Source organism: Solanum stenotomum, chromosome 8 (genome assembly GCF_019186545.1).
Source record: "Solanum stenotomum isolate F172 chromosome 8, ASM1918654v1, whole genome shotgun sequence".
Classification (NCBI taxonomy): Eukaryota; Viridiplantae; Streptophyta; class Magnoliopsida; order Solanales; family Solanaceae; genus Solanum; species Solanum stenotomum.
This window is the reverse complement of record NC_064289.1, coordinates 36,218,731-36,239,141: the sequence shown is the minus strand read 5'-3', so window position 1 is coordinate 36,239,141 and position 20,411 is coordinate 36,218,731. Positions and strand designations below refer to the sequence as shown.

Sequence of the window (20,411 nt, the reverse complement as noted above, 5' to 3'; positions counted from 1 at the left end):
CTATTCCAAGCCCTTTGAACCAAAACTACCATCTCCATGAACCAACCCCCTACATTGTAGAAAACCTAGAAATATGGGTTAGCACAAAAATGTACTAAGTATGGTAGCCATGCACAAAACCATTAAAACATGCATGAAAAGGGACATTTCATTTGAAATCATACTTTATGCCATTTTTGAACATCGTCTTTGAAATAGTTGGAGAATGCAACCAATAAGGCAACTCACATACATTTCATTATAACTTGAGAATTATCATTATTACAACAAGCATAGTCTCCAATATCAATATAATATACATCCCAATCTCACAATACATAGCCTCCAATTATACAAGGATACACGGTTAAATACCAAGACCATCACATCATGAAGTAATCATCACATAAGCAACCTCTAAAACACACTTGTGCAATGTATGGTAACTAACATGTATTTACAATGTACAATACAAATCCAATATCACATTCATACTCACTTAATGGTAAAGTCATTACCTTAGTAACCTCTAGGAAACACTTGTGCAATGTGGGGTTAGCATCCCATAATACCAACCCTACTTAGTACTCCTTTGAAGCTACCTTAGTAATAGATTACATCTTTAGACTTCATTATACGCAATATTCACAAATTAAGGAAATAGTCATGTACATTACTCGATTACAAGGAAAGTCATGCATAACAGCTATCCATTCAATATACATACATGCATTCAAATCTCATCATAATGCAAAGGAACCATCCCATGACATCCTACTAAGTCTACTTGTGCAATGTGGAAGTGAAGTCCCATACCCCCACTCCTACTAAGTAAACTCACCAAGAAGTCATAGTATAGTTCATGTCTCATTCATTAACTTCATTATTATAGGGAAAAGTTTCCATAACCGACATAGACCATGAGAGCTACATGGAATCCGATGTCATATAACCCCAAACCGAAAGAAGGCGCTCTTACTTGCCGAAGGTAGAACTAATTATATTTAGCTTCTAAGTGGATCCACTAGTTAAGTCCTATGTTTGGCACATAGTTATGGGATAGGAAGATTGCTACTAGAAACCCAACCTATTGCATTAGTGAAGGAGTTTCCATGTCATGAGTTTACTATAGATTACCCAACCTATTGCATTAGTGGAGGGGCCTTTTCTTCATCATCCATATCCACTCAGTACTAAGCATTATTTTTCAATTATACATAATTAGTATGGAATTGTATCTACATGTGTGAAGGCATATTTTACCCTTCGTTCAATACAACTCACTAAATAGCTCATAAATTCATTTAAAGGTGAGAACTAACTTTCAACCTTAGAATCATCATTAGTATGTGAGTATAACTTTCACACTAAGATCATGTGTTCTCATGAGAATGGACTTTCAATCAACACAATAGGATCACCATGGTCATGTACATTTCATGCATAATAATGAGTAAAGGTACATATGAGAACTATACTTCCAATTAACACCATTGATACATCATATTCATGTTTATGCATGGAGTGTGTGTGCACATGATTGTCCTCACAACGGCACAACAACAACAACATTATCATCATAGACACCTCCCTTCTCAAGGGGTCACAACATGTACATAATATCCCAACTCATGCATGATTCACATATATTGCATTTAAGGATCTTAGACCATGTAAATCAACATATCTAATATTCATTACAATAGACATGGATACATTCATCATAGCAACATCATCATGATCATAACATAACATTCGTATTCATATCATATCATACTTAGTCATATCTAGGGTTGTAGGGGAGAGGGACCTTATCTCAACACTACCATACACATGGCAAGTAAGCACCTCCACCATAAGTGGATCAATAATTAATAATTAGAATACTTGACAAGTAAACACCCCCACCATAAATGGATCAATCCATTCATATAAAATAACTTCACATAACATACCTTCATAGATTTCCCTTCAAGGCCAAGAGTCGAGATCAAGTCTAACATCTTAGATTTGGCATAATAGATAGATGAACATCATAATCCAACAACATAACCATTATGATCATTTTCAAGGTAATTCATATCTACAAGATTCTATCATATTCCATTCATGTCCAGGTGATCTAAACTAACACCATTCATCAAGAAATTCATCAACCCTAGAAGATCACATCTAACCCCTCAATTTGCCTCTTTCATGATATAACCCTAGACCAAGTCAATGTCATCTTAGATTCATAAGGTAATCAAGAATACATGTAAAACTATACTTAGATCATGTAATTACATCATAAACAACTCTAATTCAATCAATTGAATCAACTTCTAACAACATTCATTGTGTAGAGAAAAACCATAGCTAGGGTTGGGGGAATACTCATGGATTCTTTAGATTTGAAGTTAAAACCATCTAAAATCAGTAGTATTACCAATAATAAACATAGTTCAATGTTTAAGAATAACTTAGAAAGGAATCCATGGGGTTGAGTTGAAACCCTAGCTTTTGAAGATTTCTAGAATTGAATTAAAAGCTTGGGCTCCATGGGTGATAGCTACCCATGGATGAAAACCATCATACCTTAGGTGTAGAAACCCACAAAAATCCTAAGAGAAAGCCACCATATTCAAGCCCCTAGGTTGGTTTCTTCATTGGTCTTCAATGGTTCTCTTGGAGAGAAGACTTTGGGAGAGAAAGGGAAGTGGGTTTTGATTGGGAGGTCTTAAGTTCAAGTGAATAAATGAATTAGTTTAGGGTCCTATAAGTTTATATAAGTCATTAATTAACCACCTAATCGACCTCCCTTAACCTCCACTTAATTAACTAATCAATTAACTAACCCCTAACTCAAAACAAAACTGCCAACACACAGCCCAACCTACGGACAACCTTCCACGGATCGTAGACCAATCTACTGGTCGTGGTTGGCTTCCGTGGTTTGGGACTGTGGCTCTAAATGCTGCAGGCCCAAGGAGAAACTAAGTATGGACTCACGAGGTCCATCCACGGACCGTGGTATGGTCTATGGAGCCTGGTTTGCCTCCGTAGATCACCACCAAAAGAAACAGACCATGTTGTCCAAGAAGCATTGGGGGACTGTTTTGTGGTCCTCCTCAAGGACCCCTCGAATGGTCTTTGGGGAGTCGTACCCAGAATTTTAACCCCTAAAAATTTCCATCTAAGTATGAGAATCACTTCTACAAGTTTTCACCCTCAAACAACATTCCAAACTTCAACGACAAGACCCCTTCAACTCACAAGTTCAAATGACTAGTTTCCGAACGTTATAGTCGTTTCTTGACGTTAGACCTCCAACCTCCTCAAACTAACTTCAAAAGCTATTTTTCATCATTTAAAAAAGTTTCCAACTTTAAACTAACATGTGAGGCTCTAGTTCAACCTACTAGATTTAGTCAAAGCCCTAGCTAGGTCTTACTAGGTTTTACGAGGTGTTACAATATGACTCGTACAAAGAATGATGGGTTGTCCTGGTGAACCGTAGAAAAGGTACTAGGACTTGGTTTTTAAATTTTATTTCCTCCTTTTCTACGAGACTGGTCTACGATTCGTAGAAAGACCTACAAACCCTAGACTAGTTTTGTAGATCTAAACCTGTTGCTGCAATTTAATGCAGTATTTCCCTTCTTGAAATCCGGGGTGTTACACATTCGCCGACATAAGATTTGGATCATACCATTAAGGCATGTGATACAATCAAGATACACTAGCCAATGATTAAACACATTCATGATCAATAATAGTAACCCAACTAGGTTGGGTTCAAACACACAAGAAATATTGAAGAACTTTAAGATTATAGTATCGATATGGCTACCAAACTTATAAATGAATTCTATTCATTAAGATTGTAGAAAGATTGAAACTAAACTAAAATTGCAAAAACAAAATATGTAATAAGTAAATAGGATTGTAAAACTTATAAGATTATGTCCCCACAATGAATTGTTTTGTTGGTTGGTTATTATGCAACTACAATTACTTTGGATCACAAATATGCACTCAGTCTTCTGCACTATCACTCAATCTCTCAAGTGTCATGTATGATTTATCTATATATGAGACTTTCACAACTATATGAATAATTGACATAAAATCGACCAAATAAGCTAAGTAAATTCTATTATTCCGGATATAAATTTATCAAATGAGTATTAGCGTCTTGAGTTCATGCAAAACTTATTTTATCAAATTCTCACCTGCTCTTCTAAGTTTAAATACTAAGATATTATGATGTAGATTAATGATTGTAACTATTAACCTATTATGTAAGAATAGAAAGAAGTTTGGTGTCTTATAATCTTAGTAACATGCAACCACATGAATAGCTTTATAAACTCTACTATCTCATTAGGTTTTACAACCTCAATTATGATTAAACTACTCATTCTGAAAGTTAAAAAAAAATAAGAATATAAAGAGGAAGATTGTATAACTTATTATGAATATAGAAAGTTTGAAAGAAAATTGATAATCTTCTTTCTTGAACAAAATGAGAAAAACTTGTAAAAGATGATCAATGACAACAAACTACTAACTAGTCTACAACTAAAAAACTGTCGTTTCTCTTCAATTGAGACATAACATGTCTATTTATAATGGTTCAAAAAATTAAAATTATAAAAATATTAAATTCATCCACTGACATACTTCAAGAATCAATCCATGATTGTCAAATGATATGCAATCTCATGTGGAGTTTGCTTGTGCCGCCATTGATTGCCCCTTAGGCTTTGTTGGATTCGCCTCACACTATGTGTCTTTGGGTCACAATTTTCTTTATAGTTCTTGTCCTTCTTCTCTAAGTACAGGTCGCTAATTGGTTTTACGACTCTCTTCCTCTTCACATTTTAATTAGTTCAGTAGGGTCCTAATTGATATTCTTTTTTATCTTTTTCACAATTCGTTCTACGATCTATCAACTAATATGTGGTATGGAATACAATCATAAATAATCAAAAACTAACATTTTATTGTGTTCTCTTCTTTTGGTCGTATTATCATCACAATCCTACAAAAAAATTAAACTAACATAAAAACATAAAAATATATGGTGAAACTAGTATAGAAGCAACATCAAATAATTCAAGGCACATCAACACTCTCAACATAACTCAAGCAAATAACACTAGACTCAACTATATAACTATGTCTAAGTAAAACAAATCAAGTTGCCTACAATAATTTCAAAAAGTTGATATTGTCATTCAATTTCTAAATAAGTTTTGACACATTTATTATCATAAGCTTTTCAAAAACATTCCAGTTTTGGCCTCTTTATTTTCACAACCTATTAAATAAAAATATTATTTCAAAAATATCTATGTATAATCTAGGCAAACACTATGAAATATGAGGGTGTGGGGGTGGCGAAGGTGGGAAATATGAGGGGTGAGGGTGGGATGTACTGTGTTGGAGGATGTGAAAGAGTTTAATGTCACTTTTGAAATTTGTTTCCACTATTTTTACCAAGAATTTTTTTCTTAATTTTAAGGAAATTTATTTAATAGAGAAAATATTTTTAAAAAAATTTGACCTACCAAACATGAATATTTTATAAAATCCATCTACATACTAAACATAAGGAGCTGTTAGACCATGAAATTTTTTCCCTTTTTTCTTGAGTTGTACTCCGAAAAATACATTTGCTTATAAAATCCAAAATTCAACTTTCAACTTCAAGTTGAGTTTCAGAATTTTCAAGAATTTAAAAACACAATAAAAATATATTTTCACTCTATATCACTCGTAAAAAGACAAAAATAATTTTAATTGTATTTCAATTTTCAAATATAATTTTTCTTCTTTAAAAACAAAAATCTATTTTTTTTCAAATTTCAAAAAGAAATGTGGTCAAACACTTACTTAAATTCAATTTTTTAAATCTTTTATTAATCGAGTTGGATCAGCCCACGTAGATGACCCAATTTTGAAAAGATTAGAAGTAGTAAAAAGAAAAAAAAGAAAGAACAAAAAAGAGGTACTCTGAAAATATCAGGAATATCAGTGAATCGAGCGGGAGTTGCGAGCGAGCAAGCGAGATCGGAGATCGGAGATCGGAAGATGTCGTCGGAACCACCGCCATTCCAAGAAGCTTCGCGTTGTGATGTCTGCAATTGCAGCTTCAATACTTTCCGGCGACGGGTACTCTTCTAGATTCTTTCTGACATTTTCATCTGTCACAACAGTTTGATCTGATGACTCAAGTTTTTTATACTTTTAGTACGTTCATTTCTGCATAGTAATTAATTTCGGAGTCTATGCTCGATGTTTTTGAAAGGTTCATTTCTCACCTTTTATTATGGTGGGATTAATTTGCATAAAAGCTGAGTTATCGCTGCCTTTTCAACAGTAAGAGCTTTCTGACGCTGTGTTATGACTGATGAATGGGGTGAAGGAATGATTGTTATTGATTTCTACAGTTATCTTTCACGGAAAAGTTCTGTGATGTGCCTAATTAACCAGTTAATTAATACAGTTAATGAGTATTAACAGTCAGGTTGTCAAAAACATTTGAATTGTTTCCCAACCAAGAAAAAAGGATGGATGAACATGTTACAACCTGGGGATTTTACGAAAGGAATTGCAAGTTATGAGCTAAGTTAACTATAGCAGTATTCTCATTGGTAACTCTGAAAATAAGCAACTCTGTTACATATAAGGAAGGTAAGACCTAGAGGGAAAGTGAAACAGAAGGAACTTAGGAGAAATGCAATAATTTCTTATTGAACTCTAAAAACTAGTGGGTAAATTACTAACTCAACTCCCTTGTACACTTCTGGAAACATAGAGTACTACTCCCCCCAGCTGTCTGAATCATATCAGTACTCCCACATTAACAACACCCTTGCCCTCAAGGGTGAGGAACTTCATCCTTGCACAATCAAATGGAAACCAACTTAATCCTCCCATGTCAAACTTTATTAGCTCAATCAAACAACCAGGTCCAGTCCTGATAATGAAGCCACCACTGTTAAAAGTCAATTCATTTCAACCCAGGCAAACTTCTTTATGAATTCTCCACTAGTAGGGTTATAAGATGTGAGAATTATTTGCAGAAGCTGCAACAACAGTTAAATAGGATCCCATTCTTAATACTTTGCACTGAACAGACTTGGCATATTTACCATCCAAATTCAAATCCTTCTCCTCATTCATATCTTTCATAAAAGATTTCTTTATCATAATTTATATTTCTTTTATCTGGCGTGCTTGATATAAGAGTGTTGGTGTCAAGAAACATAACACACATAGAACAAAAGGCGTGACCAAATGACCATGGAATTGTTGATGAGAAAGCAAGGACGTATAATTCATTGCAACTTGACTCATAGCAGCTTCTTTGGTTGTTGTAAGCCACAATAAGATGACAAATTTATCAGCCTTGACACAATTAAAGTTGTAATGCCCCGTATCTCTATGCCATAGTACAACTAGTCAAACACCAATGAATCTGTTCAACTTGGGAGGATAAGGTGGTAAGTGGCTAAATATATCAAGGAACCAATATATATAGGTATTTGAAGTGTTAATGTAAGGTTATGGGTCAAGTGGAACCTTAGCACAAAAGTTCAAGTTGAAGGTTGCACTATGGTTAATGGTTGATTGTTTCAAATGATCTCGTGCATGGTCTAACTTCAAACAAGTGTATCTCCCAATATACATGGATTTAGAGGGTGTTCTACCATTAAATTAAAGTTCTATGAGTCTTCTTTCCAGCAAATCAAACCGTTTGTCAATCCAAGTTCAGAGTGAAAGGTTATGACCATTTTACTGCTGCGCAGACATGTGACCTCATTTGTCCATATGCGACCACAAGTTGGCACATTAGATCGCAAGTAGGCTTTTAAAATATGGTTGTCAATATAATAAAACACCGCAGAGCCAATTCCCTTGTTGTAAACTTTTTCTCCATTAGCAACTGAAATGTTGGCATTTGTCCCTGATTGTACTTGCATCCCCAAGTGTTATGCTGCTGTGTAATTGAAAAAATCGTGTGTGTTGCCCGAATCAACCAAACTCAGTAATGCTTGACCCTTCATTGGTGCCCGTAACTGCATGGTTATTGCGCGCTTCTGTCCCATGATGGCATGCAAGGAAATTTCAGGCTCTTGCACATCTTTTTTTTTGATGACCATGGTGTTCGGGCCAGCTTTCGCACACCTCAACTTACTCCACGGGATATCTGTCACCTCCCACCAACAAAAGCTTCTAGGTAACTCCGTCCACCAAGGCTAGGACAGATGGGAAGAATCACCTAGTGTGTCACCTCCCACCAGCAACAGGTACCAGGTAACTTTGTCCACCAAGTGTAGGACAAATGGGAAGAATCACCTAGTGTATTTTGTCTCGCTGAGTTTTGAACCAGAGACCTCAGGATTCTCAACCACTTCATTGACCACTAGGCCACACCCTTGGGTGCCTCTTGCACATCTTTATGGTCAGGATTTTCATCATCTGGTTCAGCAAGTTCCAATTAAAACAATTTCTTACATTGATACCCAGTTGAATACAATTCATCATAATTATAATACAATCCCTTTGCCCTTCTCTCTGCCATTTCAGCCCTTGTCATTTTCTTATAAAAGGAGTAGATGTACGTAATAATTTTGGTTCAGTAATCCCACTTAGTGGGTTGTTGCCCTTCGGAGTTGGAATTGTTTGAAGTTGCAGTAGTATTGAAATAGCCTTGAGTCCCTCACCAGGTCTCGTTTCAAGAAGATGTTGCCTGCATTACCTTCTCGAAGCTATATTCATGTCATGAACCAAATCTGGCGGACTATGCATCTCAATATCAAGCTGAATGGAATCAATCAGGTCGGCAGTGAACAGACTAACTTGCTGGTCTATGCAAACATACTCGCTGCCTTGGATAGCCGTTTTTGAAATTGGCACTGAAATTCTTCAATTGAGCACATTTGCTTCAAGTCAACCAGATTACCTAATGGATTACTTCCCGGTGGAGGGCCAAACCTGAGAGTACAATATTTCTTGAACTCCGACCAGTCAAGTTAGTGATACTTTCTAATTGATGATGCCATAACTGTGCCTCACCTAGAAGATAGAATGCTGTCAATCCCACCTTATACGCTTCATCTGTTCTCTGATTTGAGAAAAAATTTCACACAACGGTGTAGCCAAATCAAGGGTCATCGGATCCATCAAAAGTAGGGAAATCCAGTTCTGTGTATCTTGATACCACACTATTTCCTACGAATTAATTGAATTGTTTTTCTGGTCTGTAGGGATAGTAACCTATATTGCTACTCACTCCCGCATAAGAATCTCTTCCTTGGTTTTTGCTTATCTCAATAATAAACTCCTGCAATTGTAACGATAACTGTTGCAATTGAGCAATCATTCCCAATTCAGATTGTGTCATTGCTTCTGTGATTCACACTTAATTGGCAGCCTGCACCTCAACTCTTCAAGTTTGCTTTGATTGCCCATGGTGTTTGGTTCTGATACCAAGTTGTTATGGCCACACACTACGGATTTTGCTACTGGGCAATTCACTGGAAAGTCTGTGCTTAATAGATTCTTCTCCTTGTTTCTATTCTGTGAGCACCTATTTTGATAAAACAAATAAGCTCGTTAAATCAGAGCCTATAACCTTAGGACTTGTTAGAGAGAGTTCCAGAGCTCTTGTTCTTTTGATGTAAAGTCCCTGTGTTTCTTTTATTCCTTCTGCATCTTTAAATAAAAACCCTTATTACAAGATATTTGATGTAAAGTCCCTGTGTTTCTTTTATTCCTTCTGCATCTTTAAATAAAGACCCTTATTACAAGATATTAAGGAAAACTCGGATCAACTAGCATAGAAAATCAATTCATAAAAGAATTCTACTGAAAAAACTAAACCACCCACAAAAATTTGCAATTTGCATCTGATCTATTTATCCTCTCTTAACGTTTCTATCTTTATCATCTTGAGGGCCCCACCTTGCATGAGCATTACCCATGTATGACTCTATAACAAGTATCCATGGTGATGTGATTTTTTTTCATTTGACAAGTTGGACCTACATGAAAAACTCATGCTCCACCAAACCCGTGAGATCCTGATCTAACTATAGGACTGCATTTCCATGTCTTGATATCACCTATTTTCTGTTCCATGCCTTAGTAGATTAGTAGGCTACAAATGAAGAAAGTAATCCCGTCTATTATAAGAAAAGAGAGAATTGCCATGGATGCTGGGACATATCTCTGCTTACAGCTGTGTTAATATTTATTACTTGATTATATGTTGTTTCCCTTGTGGATGCATGAACTTAGTCACAAGATTTAAAATGTATTGCATATCAAGTTCTCTGGTTTGTGATTGGACTAGGTACTTTTTTCTTTTGATGATGCCTGTCTTTCTGTTCCTTTTAGACCTAATAATTTCGTTTTTAACTCGTGTCGTCTGTATTGTTTATCACCTGTTCAATTAACCTGCAGGGACTGAGCAAGGTTTCTGCTATTATTTTAAATTAGTTCCGGATGTTTTGCTTACTTTCTAATCCAAAAAAAAAAAAACGTAAAAAATAGTTCCAAATATTGTATCTGACATTCTTCATCCTCTTTTGTAGCACCATTGCAGATGTTGCGGCCGAACATTATGTGCTGAACATTCAGCAAATCAGATGGTCAGTTCTATTTGTTTCATGTCTCTTTCCTTAAGCATCTTTTATGCTTTTTGTTAGCTTACCTTTTGTGCTTATACCCAAATCTTTTCAGGCCTTGCCACAATTTGGTCTTCACTCAAATGTTAGAGTTTGTGGAGATTGTTTTAATAACTCCTCTCGGTAAATTTCTGCCATTATTATCAATGTAATATCGTATACTTCTCAATATTGATGGCAAAAATGCTTTTTATTTTACCCCAAATTCTAAAGTCAGAGACGCTGTCATAGAGTTATGAGGAATTTATTCTTGGAATTCCACCTTCTCTCACCCTATTCAATCATAACCTCCAATTTTTCAGTCATTAAGAATCTTTTTTTAATGACAAGGGAAACCCGCAGCCGCTACCCTTTGGGTGCGCACAAGGTAAGTCATTAAGAATCTTTTATCTAGGAAGTAATATTATACTCTTATTAGCTCATGGGTGATTGGCGACTAGTACATGAAAGACTAAAAATCTGTCATCAAGCAGGAAACGCTTACTTTAATAAATAAACACTATTCTCAAAACTAAAATAATAATAAATAAAAACCCTTAAAAATGTTGAAGCTCTTATTGGTGCATCATTTTTGAGAATAGAAGCTAGAGAGTAGCATCCACCCTTACTTGTTAAAGAATGTAAGGAGTTGGAAACAGTCTGAAGAGTTGCTTGTGATACCATCTGTTAAGCACTTGGATTCAGGACTTAACAGAAATGGGAAAGTTTTGAAAAGTAGTCAGTCTTGGCTCTGTTTGGTGTATTCATTGATCCAAGGATCATCATATTTCAGTACTGCAATATGTTGGAAGGGTATGATTGTTTCATCTTTGAGGTTTGAGGCCAGAGATTTAGTGCCCGTTTGGATTTACTTATTTTTAGGTGCTTTTGACTTTTAAGCATTTTTAAAGTTTTCGAGGTGTTTGGGAAGGTTAAAGAGTGCTTCTAAGCATTCACTTTTAGGCCAAAAAGTTTAAAAATAAGTCAAGAGTCAAATGTAGGGTATCATCTACGTATGACTTTTAGCTTTTGACTTATAAGTTACTTTTCATAAGCCCATCCAAACAGGCCCTTGTTCATTTATACCTCCCTTAAGATCTTTGATAAGATTGAAAGGCTATTCTGATATATCTGTGTTGATAGTCTGAAGAGAAAATTATCTGCCTATATACATCGTGCTTCTTTTCAATTTATACATCATTTAACAGAATTGCTAATTACTATCTTTACTTCTTTTTGAGGACATTTAAAAGTTTTACATCTTTTTACTAATCTGATTCTTAGTAGACCCATTGGAGATGGCGTGATAGCTTCTGCAAGTGAAGTCAATGCCCTGAAAGATTCATTTTCAGCTTTAGATGTCGGTGCCGTTGCAGATATCAAAACTGAAGACACTGTCAAGCAGACTCCTACTGTAGGCATCACAGACTGCAAATGTGGGATGCCTTTGTGTATATGTCAAGTGTCAGCTACACCAACAACATCCACGGCTTCACAGGAAAGGACATATTTACTGGCCTTCAAATGCTTTTGAGCAAATGACAATCCCTTATATTTTCTTTTTGATTCCAGCAGGGAAATATTATGCCAAATCCAATTGTAAATATAAATCCAAAACCAAAGAAGGAAAATAAAATTCCAACAAGTAGAGCTTCGACATCAGACAACAAGCAAGGGTATGTACCTGATGTATCTAGTTGTCCTTTTGGAGAAATAGGTCCAGTCTATTTTCTTCAAAGACAGACTTTCTTTTCTTATGGCCGTTGCAACTTTTATGGGATTGAGTCAAGGTTATGTTATTAGTCTTGGAAGCATTGTCTTTAACTATGTCATCGGAACAACACTCACCAGGGAATGGTTGAAACACAGACCCAATTGATAAAGACGTGTGTATGTCAAAGGAAGACAATAGGTCTAATAAGATGGTATATAACTACCTTCCATAAAGGAACCTAATACCTATGTATCAGACACTAGGAAAACACAAATAGACCTGAGTTTTGACCGTCTCAATGTGCTTAATTCTTCTATTCTAATCTTTGAAAGGCAAGGAACCATGGTCTTCGATATTTCCGCACCTACTGATTGCACAACCTACAGGTTTAACATTCAACTTAATACTTAGCAGGGCATTATGGACAAAGGGGGTAATATATTTCATTTAAAAATTAAAATACTCTTCACGAGAAAACATTAGCAGCATTTTTATTTGAGTTGTGTTACCTCTTTTATGGACTTTCATTGTTGGCCTCCAGGTTAATTTACGATGTAGTTGATGTTATTATCTTCAATAACTCAAGTCTTGATTGACTAATATTAGAATCCTTGTTTTGGCGGAATTCAAATATTTGGGTTATTATATTTGGAAATTGTATGTGCTTGGGATGACATTTTGGATACTACAGGTGATCTAGCTTGTATTTAACCTCACACACACACACACACACACACACACATATATATATATTATCTTTTGACTCTAAATTTCTTCTCAATAACTCAGAGAGCTTGTTTGGTTCAAGGAATTGATAAAACAGGTAGGTCTGATATAATTCAAGATGCAATATAATAAATTGAATCACAACCAAGGATATGATTAAAAAATAGAAAGAGAGTGTGAAGAGATTCAGAAGAAAGAAAGGATAATCTAGCTTTAAAAGATATTTAATTACTAGAATAAATCCAAGGGGGGGAAGAGAAATTGAACTCATACAAGGGGATGCTTACAAAAGCGATCAAGAGGGTTCAATTGGAGAGATAAGAGGATTTTCTTTAATACTCACAAAGGAGCCTAAACACCAAATGCCATTCAAAAGCTAGCTAACTCTATTGTGAAAGACAGACTATTTATGCTAGTTTTGCAAAAATAACTATATAACGAAAATGACCAAATTAATAACCGTATGAAGAAGGGCCTCAATTTGTGCTCCAGATGTTTTTTTTGTGAATGTGAGACAGAGACAATAAATCATCTCTTTTTACACTGTAAGGAGACAGTGAAACTTTGGCAAATTTTCATCAATAAAAGGGGCATCAGTTGGTCTATGCCAGGAAGCATAAAGGAAGCTTTGGCATGTTGGAATCGGGATGGAAATCAGTCGGGGCACAGGGAGAGATGGAAGATTGTCCCAGCCTGCATTTGGTGAACTATTTGGCTGGAAAGGAATTAAAGATGTTTTGAGAACAAGAGCTGCTCTATGGAGAAGATGAAGCTGAAATGTTTAGCTCTTTTCTATTTTTGGTGTAAACATGAATATCCTCATGAAGATGAGGATATCACTAGTATGTTAGAGTCCTTAAGGAGTTCATAGGAAAACAACAACACTTTTGTATTTCTGATTGTAAGTATTACTGGAGTACATCCTGAGTATTCCTGTGTTTATAATACAAGTTACCTTTTCAAAAAAAAATAAAAAAAATATAAACACTTGAGTATATTAGTGGCCTTTTGAAGTCTTCCTTCCATGCTTTCTTTAAGTCCTCCAAGCTCATGATGGTTGGAAGATTGCCCCAAAGTTCTTGATGACCTTTGTGGTTGTCATTATTTCCCTCAGAAATCCATTTGAGCATGTTATGATCTTTAAAAGCTCTTTTAATAATTTAATGAATCTAAAACAACAATCTAAATGGGTCTCGGGAAAGGGACTTGTCACGGCCCAAATTATCATGATTGACACCCACACTAACACTCTGGTTGGCAAACCATATCTTACCAACTAGACCATGCCATAACCGTACATCTAGACGCATTTAAGACATGAAATAAGAGTTCTCAAGTATAAATGAGATAAAGTGCGAATATCTAACTATTACAATCCCCAAGATTCAAAAGTCACTGTACAAGGACTCTTACTAACAATATCTAAGAATATAAAAACTAATCAATAAAACAATGTCTAGAATGAAATAGAAATTTGTCCCAAAAAGATCTGTGGCTGCCTAGATAGGAGTAACTCGCCCTCAGATTGGTCAACTGGTTGCGCTAGATACGAGGTCGCATAAAAGATTCTTCAGTCACAGTTTGCACTCAAAGAAAAGTGCAGGAGTAGCATTGGTACGAACACTGTATTGGCAGGCAATCTAGGCCGACTCAGATTAGTAACAAGTATATATTATAAGCCAAGTAAACCAAGTAGGGAGGTACAACAACACATAATTAATTAACTTAGCAATTCAAGTAGTCAACAGCAGCCAGGTAATAACCCCATTCCTGACATGTCAATGTCAAACAACCACTGGACATATAAGTCACCGAAAATAGACATAATAGTCACCACAAACTCTGCAAATATAAAGCAGTCACACACAATCATGAAATTATAACCACACTGATTTGCAGTTGTTAAGTCTCTATATATCATCAGTCTCACTCTGTTTCATATACTAAACTCACCGCTGTCACTCATCGGTACACACTTGCTAAAGAAACTTTAATCTTGCCCAACTAGTCATGATTTGTTTTTTGAATTATTCAGTTTTTTTGGTTGTAAATTTGCTATTAAAAACCCTTCTATGCTCTATAAGATTATTAAGAGACAATTTTCAGTCAATCTTTTTGATGCCTCATCTTTTTTCTAGAAAAAACAACTGATCCCCTGAGTCGATTACTTCAAATGATTTATCGCCTGTAATGAAGAAGATTTTGTCTTCAATATGAACTGAAAAGAGCTATCACTTGAAAATTTTTTTCTTGTTGTAGCATATTTCAAAGAGAGAAAAAGTATGGGCACTTTTCCCAAGTCAGAGATTATGACAGGAGTTAGATGTTTAGAATTTAATGAATTCTAAAGTGTCTTTTTGATACTAGATATGAAAAGGTTCAAAAAGTGTAGTAAACATATCCTTTTTGAGAATGTGGAAATAAATATACACGAACAGATGGTGGGAGTAATGGTAGATATATATATTAATTCTAATTGCATATTGTAGGCATGCATATTCTTTTAGTGAACTTGCATGAAGATTGGCAAAATAAAGTAAAATGGTTAGCGTAACGGTATTATTGTAACTTGTGAAATCAAACCGAGGCCACATTGGTCTTTTATACACTAATACGATGAGGATTTTTCCCTTGATAGTTTATTCCACCTTCCCTCATCGTTAAATAGTGTCATATTCTTGAGGGTCAAGATCACTGTATGAGTTATTCCATTTTATAATAGAACTCCAAAGAGTCTGATGAGCATTCTCTATAGAGTGAATTGTGTATAAGCCCCAGAAAATTCTCCTAAATCTAGAGAAAATTTCAAATATGAATTGAAAAACATGTTACTATCAACAATTTATTTCCTTCCTCCTTTTTGAGACTCCCAGCAACATACCGAGTGTATCCCACAAGTGGTGTCTGGGAAGGGTATGTATGTCATATGCATACCGTACCTCTACCTTTTGAGACTGTAAACAATAGAAATTGTTTTCTGTTCAACTTTGTTATTTTCTATTTCAATCAGACAAGAGGAAGGAGAATTTAATGTCCGACTTCCCCTTTGAATTTTCCCACATTCACTTTCTTGTTCTCCTGCTCGGCTGCTCCTATTTTTGACGTTAAGTGCTAGTTTATAAGATGTTTTCTTCAAAATCCATAACCTTTCTTGTTCTCTTGTTCTTACTTTTGACGCTAAGTGTTAGTTTATAAGATGTTTTCTTCCAAATCCATAACCTTTGGTGCTCTCCCATTTGTTACCTGCTTAGGCATTAGGAATTTAATCACAGAACTAATTAAGCATATATTTTGCAGTACAACTTTCAATGTTGGTCCAGCTACCAGCTGCAATACGGAGACAATGACAGTGGATTATGAAGTCAGTGGTGAGGTATAGTGCTTTACCTTGCTTTTCCAGTGGTAACCTTGAATTTACTCAAGGGGAATAGATGTACAGATAGATGAAGTAGGTTGGTTCTGGGAAAACTGAATGATTGTAGGAAGGTGTAGTTGAAGAAGCAGGGAAGCACAAAATCGGATACCCCGTTATTTCAAAGAGTTTTGAAGCCAAATGATTCATCAGTCATTTAGTTACATGGAACACAAGGTAACTGTATAAAGATAGAAAACAATTGGTGAAAGGGCCCCTAAAGAGTAAACAGGTTTATTAGGGAATTCCTGGTGTAAACTGTACCTTAACGTTGCTAGATTGTAACCAGTAAGATCACGTGGTTAAGCTGTTGAGGAAGTTGATATTTTTTCTATCCTTTGTGCAGGGTTTAAGGGAAGCAATAAAAAATGGTGATGTCGGCGCTGCAAAGAAGCTCCTAAGTCAGGTATTTATGTAGACTTTCTTTCTCTTGTAATTCAATAAGGCATTTGTCAGTCTTAGTTGCGACATTTGATCTCAATTTTCTCAGGGAGTTGATGCAAATTACCTTGACAAGCAAGGATCATCATTGCTGCATCTGGTACTCATATCTCATGCTCAACTACATAATTGTACAATTAGACTTACAGGGTGACAATTATAAGTAGCATTGTCTGATGTAGGCAGCGGTGTTCAATCGAACAGAAATAGCATTTGCACTCATGGAGAGTGGATCAAGTTTGTACTGCAAAAATTCACAAGGTAAAATATATCTTAAGGATAGAACCTTTTCAGTTTAATTGGATCTGCAAATAGCATCGAAATGACAATACCCTTTTTGAGGCCTCATAACTAAGTAATAGGATATTTCTACATTTGTTAAAGATAGCATAAATTTAAACCAATATTCTCCTCCTGCTGAAAGGGTAGTCTACTTTATCATACAGTTTTTTGTGTGCTTGCAAATATTCTGGTTTTTCTTTTTTTCCTTCTTTTTTTGTGCTGACTGACACTTCTCCTGAGAGTTAGCTAGTCCATCCCTAGTTGGCAAACAGGTTCAACACTTAGGGATGCAAATATTCTGGTCCTTGTCAATCTAAAAATCCTTTAGTGCATCTATTTTAGTCATTTTGGATGATGATCATTTTATCTATTGGTGTTGATTTTGTATAAGGTGAGACACCATTGGATTGTGCTCCTGCCACATTGCAATTCAAAATGAAAAAGAAGATGGAAGAGAGTGGGCAGTAACGTTTCATCCGGAAGTAACACTTCTCTAAATCAGGTTACAAGGATATTACAGTTTCAGAGAATGGTGATCTAGAACCTATTGTTTTGACATATATTTGTACCCCCTAGTAAACGGCTACAAGAGGATGTCTGCAGTTTCAAAGAAGTAATCAGGTCCTATTAATGTGTCACAAATTTGTATCAGATCAAGATTTGCTATTTTTCCATTTCTTTTTCTTTTCGTGTTTTTGCCTTCTCTCTATGCGCAATAATGTATTTCAAGATGAAAAACAAGTACAGGGATAAACTACAGGCTTGTGGTTATTTCATGAATAAACACTTGGATTTTTAGTTTCAAGTATCTATGAGTTTTCCCTTTTAACAAATTTTATTTGTCTAGATCTATGACAGTATAAGAGGCTACCAAAACTACAGATATCAACAGAAAAGAAAGCATAACACCAACATAAGAGAGCTACATGCTATCTAAAGTTGGATAAATATGCTTTTTGCCTTCTTTCTATGTGCAATTATGTATTTCAATGGTTGCAAGATGAAAAAAAGTACAGGTATAGATCACAGGCATTGTGGTTATTTCATGGAGGGAAAAAACTCAAATATTCCATTAGACTTTGAGAGACGGCTCATTTATGTCATCTTTTAATGGTTGTGCTCATCTATGATATTGTCATTTACTTCCTCCATTTGTATTCGTTGTCATACTTTTCTTTTTGAGAGTCAAAATGATATGAATTTTGACTAATATTTTAAGATGTATTTTTTCATCTTATTGATAAGAAAAAAAGTTGCAATTTAAAGCACTGTATAGCTTCTGAATATCTAAAGTTTTGTTTTGATATACCGAATTAATGTAATCTAATTTAGTTTTGAAAATAAATCAAATACAACATGACAACTAAAAAGAAACTAATGGAGCAACAAAATTCCCATTCGTACCATTTTTTTAAAACACAAAACACATTCAGTTTCGACGTACCACTTCGTATACATGACAAACAACAATATGTCCACATTATTATTTAAATGAGCTAAAATATAAAATTCATCTTGATATGTGTCAATATTGAGTCAATGATTATTTATCCAATTAAATCCTTTTTTTTTAATAAGGAGTATGAACACATTTTGTTACTACAAAGTGGTTTTTAACAAAACTTTATGTGCGCAAGAAATAAGATCATCTTTAGTCTCATTATTTTAATATTCTATATTATGAACTATATATATGTTCATGATTGACCTTACAATTGAAATTATTTGAACTTATCCCAAAATGATGTTTTTCAAGCATGAATTTTCTCTATGAATGAACTATTGACTTGAAACATGATTTTAAAACGTTGTGAAACAATTGATATACCTCTCATAACTTTATTTATGAGAGTAATTTGGAATGTTTTCGACTTATAAGACATACTTTTTTCCTATTTGGGTTTGAGCTTGTCCGAGCAAGCTGTGTTATTCCAGAGGACGAATAACTGTTATATATCCTAATAAATTACTTCGATCAGGGTTTGTTAGTTCAAAGGATGATTGACCTCCGTGGGTTAACATCCACAAGGAAATAAGATTCATAAATGGAATGACTCTCCCATCTTGATTCGCTTGAAAGTATGCCATTGTAGGAAAGAACGGTGATGTGATTGCCCTCTAGGTGACATGTGTTTATTTATTGATTCTCTTTAATTGGTATGATTTGATGAACTATTTGATTTGATATTTGGTGTTAGACGTACTGACACATCTTTTTAAAAAATGAAATGACTTGAAATTGATTAATTCTTCATAATTGACGATTTTACTAGGTTTCATGATTTACGCTATCCCTAGTTTTGAACTAGTTCATTATAATTTTTCTTTCCATATTATTATTCATTTTAAATCATTTTGTTCAAGGAGGAGTACGACTTCCTTTTTCCCATTTTGTTCGTAGACCTCGATATTCTAATCATCCTTTCCTTGTTTAGATTTAATAAAATTCATAAATTCTTTGTACATAGGGTGATCTGTATTAAAATCTAAAGTACCTGCAATGTTTGGAGTTATTAGTCTTTGATTTTTCATTTGGACTAAGATATTGCCTCTATCGAGGTGTCAAATGGGCGGGTTGGGTTGAAATTGGAGATATTAAAATGGGTTGAAATAGAAATTGGGTTGGGCTCAAATGGGCTTAAAACGGATTGGGTCATGACCCACTCGATTTGACCTGCTTAATCTCAATAATTTTAATATATTGTTATTTAAGTTCTATAACCATAATTTGAATTTCAACTCAAGAAAATTTTAAAAAAGAAGTTAAAAATGGATAGATAAATCCTAAAACATATAAAATAGATTGTAATTCATACCTTCAATATAGTAACATACATTACATCAATGAAAATAAAGAGACTTAAAACGGGTTGAAATTGAAGATTAAATTTTGCTCAATTGAGGATTCTCTTAAAATGGGTTAAGACTTAAATGGGTTGAGAATGAACCCAATCCAAATTATCTTGAGCCCAACCCTTAAAATTATGGGCGGGTTACCTCTAGTTGGACTCATTTTTGACGCGCCTACCTTTGTCCATTCTTGCTCATCCCCTTCCTCTTCTATAGGAAGATTGATAAATGGGTCTCAACCTATTATTTATAAAAGGAAGTCTTGCTCGTCCCCTTTCTCTTCTAGAAGAAGATTGATAAGTGGGTCGATTATGATTTGGGATGAATTAAAAAAGGCTTTCCTGAA

The 20,411-nt window shown here is 34.9% G+C and overlaps 1 protein-coding gene across 1 annotated transcript in view; it reads left to right on the top strand.

Moving 5' to 3' along the window:
• The window catches only part of LOC125873377 (vacuolar protein sorting-associated protein 27), a 1,193,133-nt gene extending 1,175,113 nt beyond the window's left edge, over nt 1-18,020 (top strand). The window contains exons 2-11 of the mRNA XM_049554300.1: nt 6,040-6,138; nt 10,569-10,625; nt 10,717-10,784; nt 11,925-12,134; nt 12,212-12,316; nt 16,378-16,453; nt 16,839-16,898; nt 16,983-17,033; nt 17,116-17,194; nt 17,607-18,020. Of these exons, the coding sequence (XP_049410257.1) occupies nt 6,058-6,138; nt 10,569-10,625; nt 10,717-10,784; nt 11,925-12,134; nt 12,212-12,316; nt 16,378-16,453; nt 16,839-16,898; nt 16,983-17,033; nt 17,116-17,194; nt 17,607-17,683 (864 nt within the window). The 5' untranslated portion in view covers nt 6,040-6,057 and the 3' untranslated portion in view covers nt 17,684-18,020. The remainder of the gene's footprint in view (nt 1-6,039; nt 6,139-10,568; nt 10,626-10,716; nt 10,785-11,924; nt 12,135-12,211; nt 12,317-16,377; nt 16,454-16,838; nt 16,899-16,982; nt 17,034-17,115; nt 17,195-17,606) is intronic.
• The last annotated feature ends 2,391 nt before the right edge of the window (nt 18,021-20,411 follow it).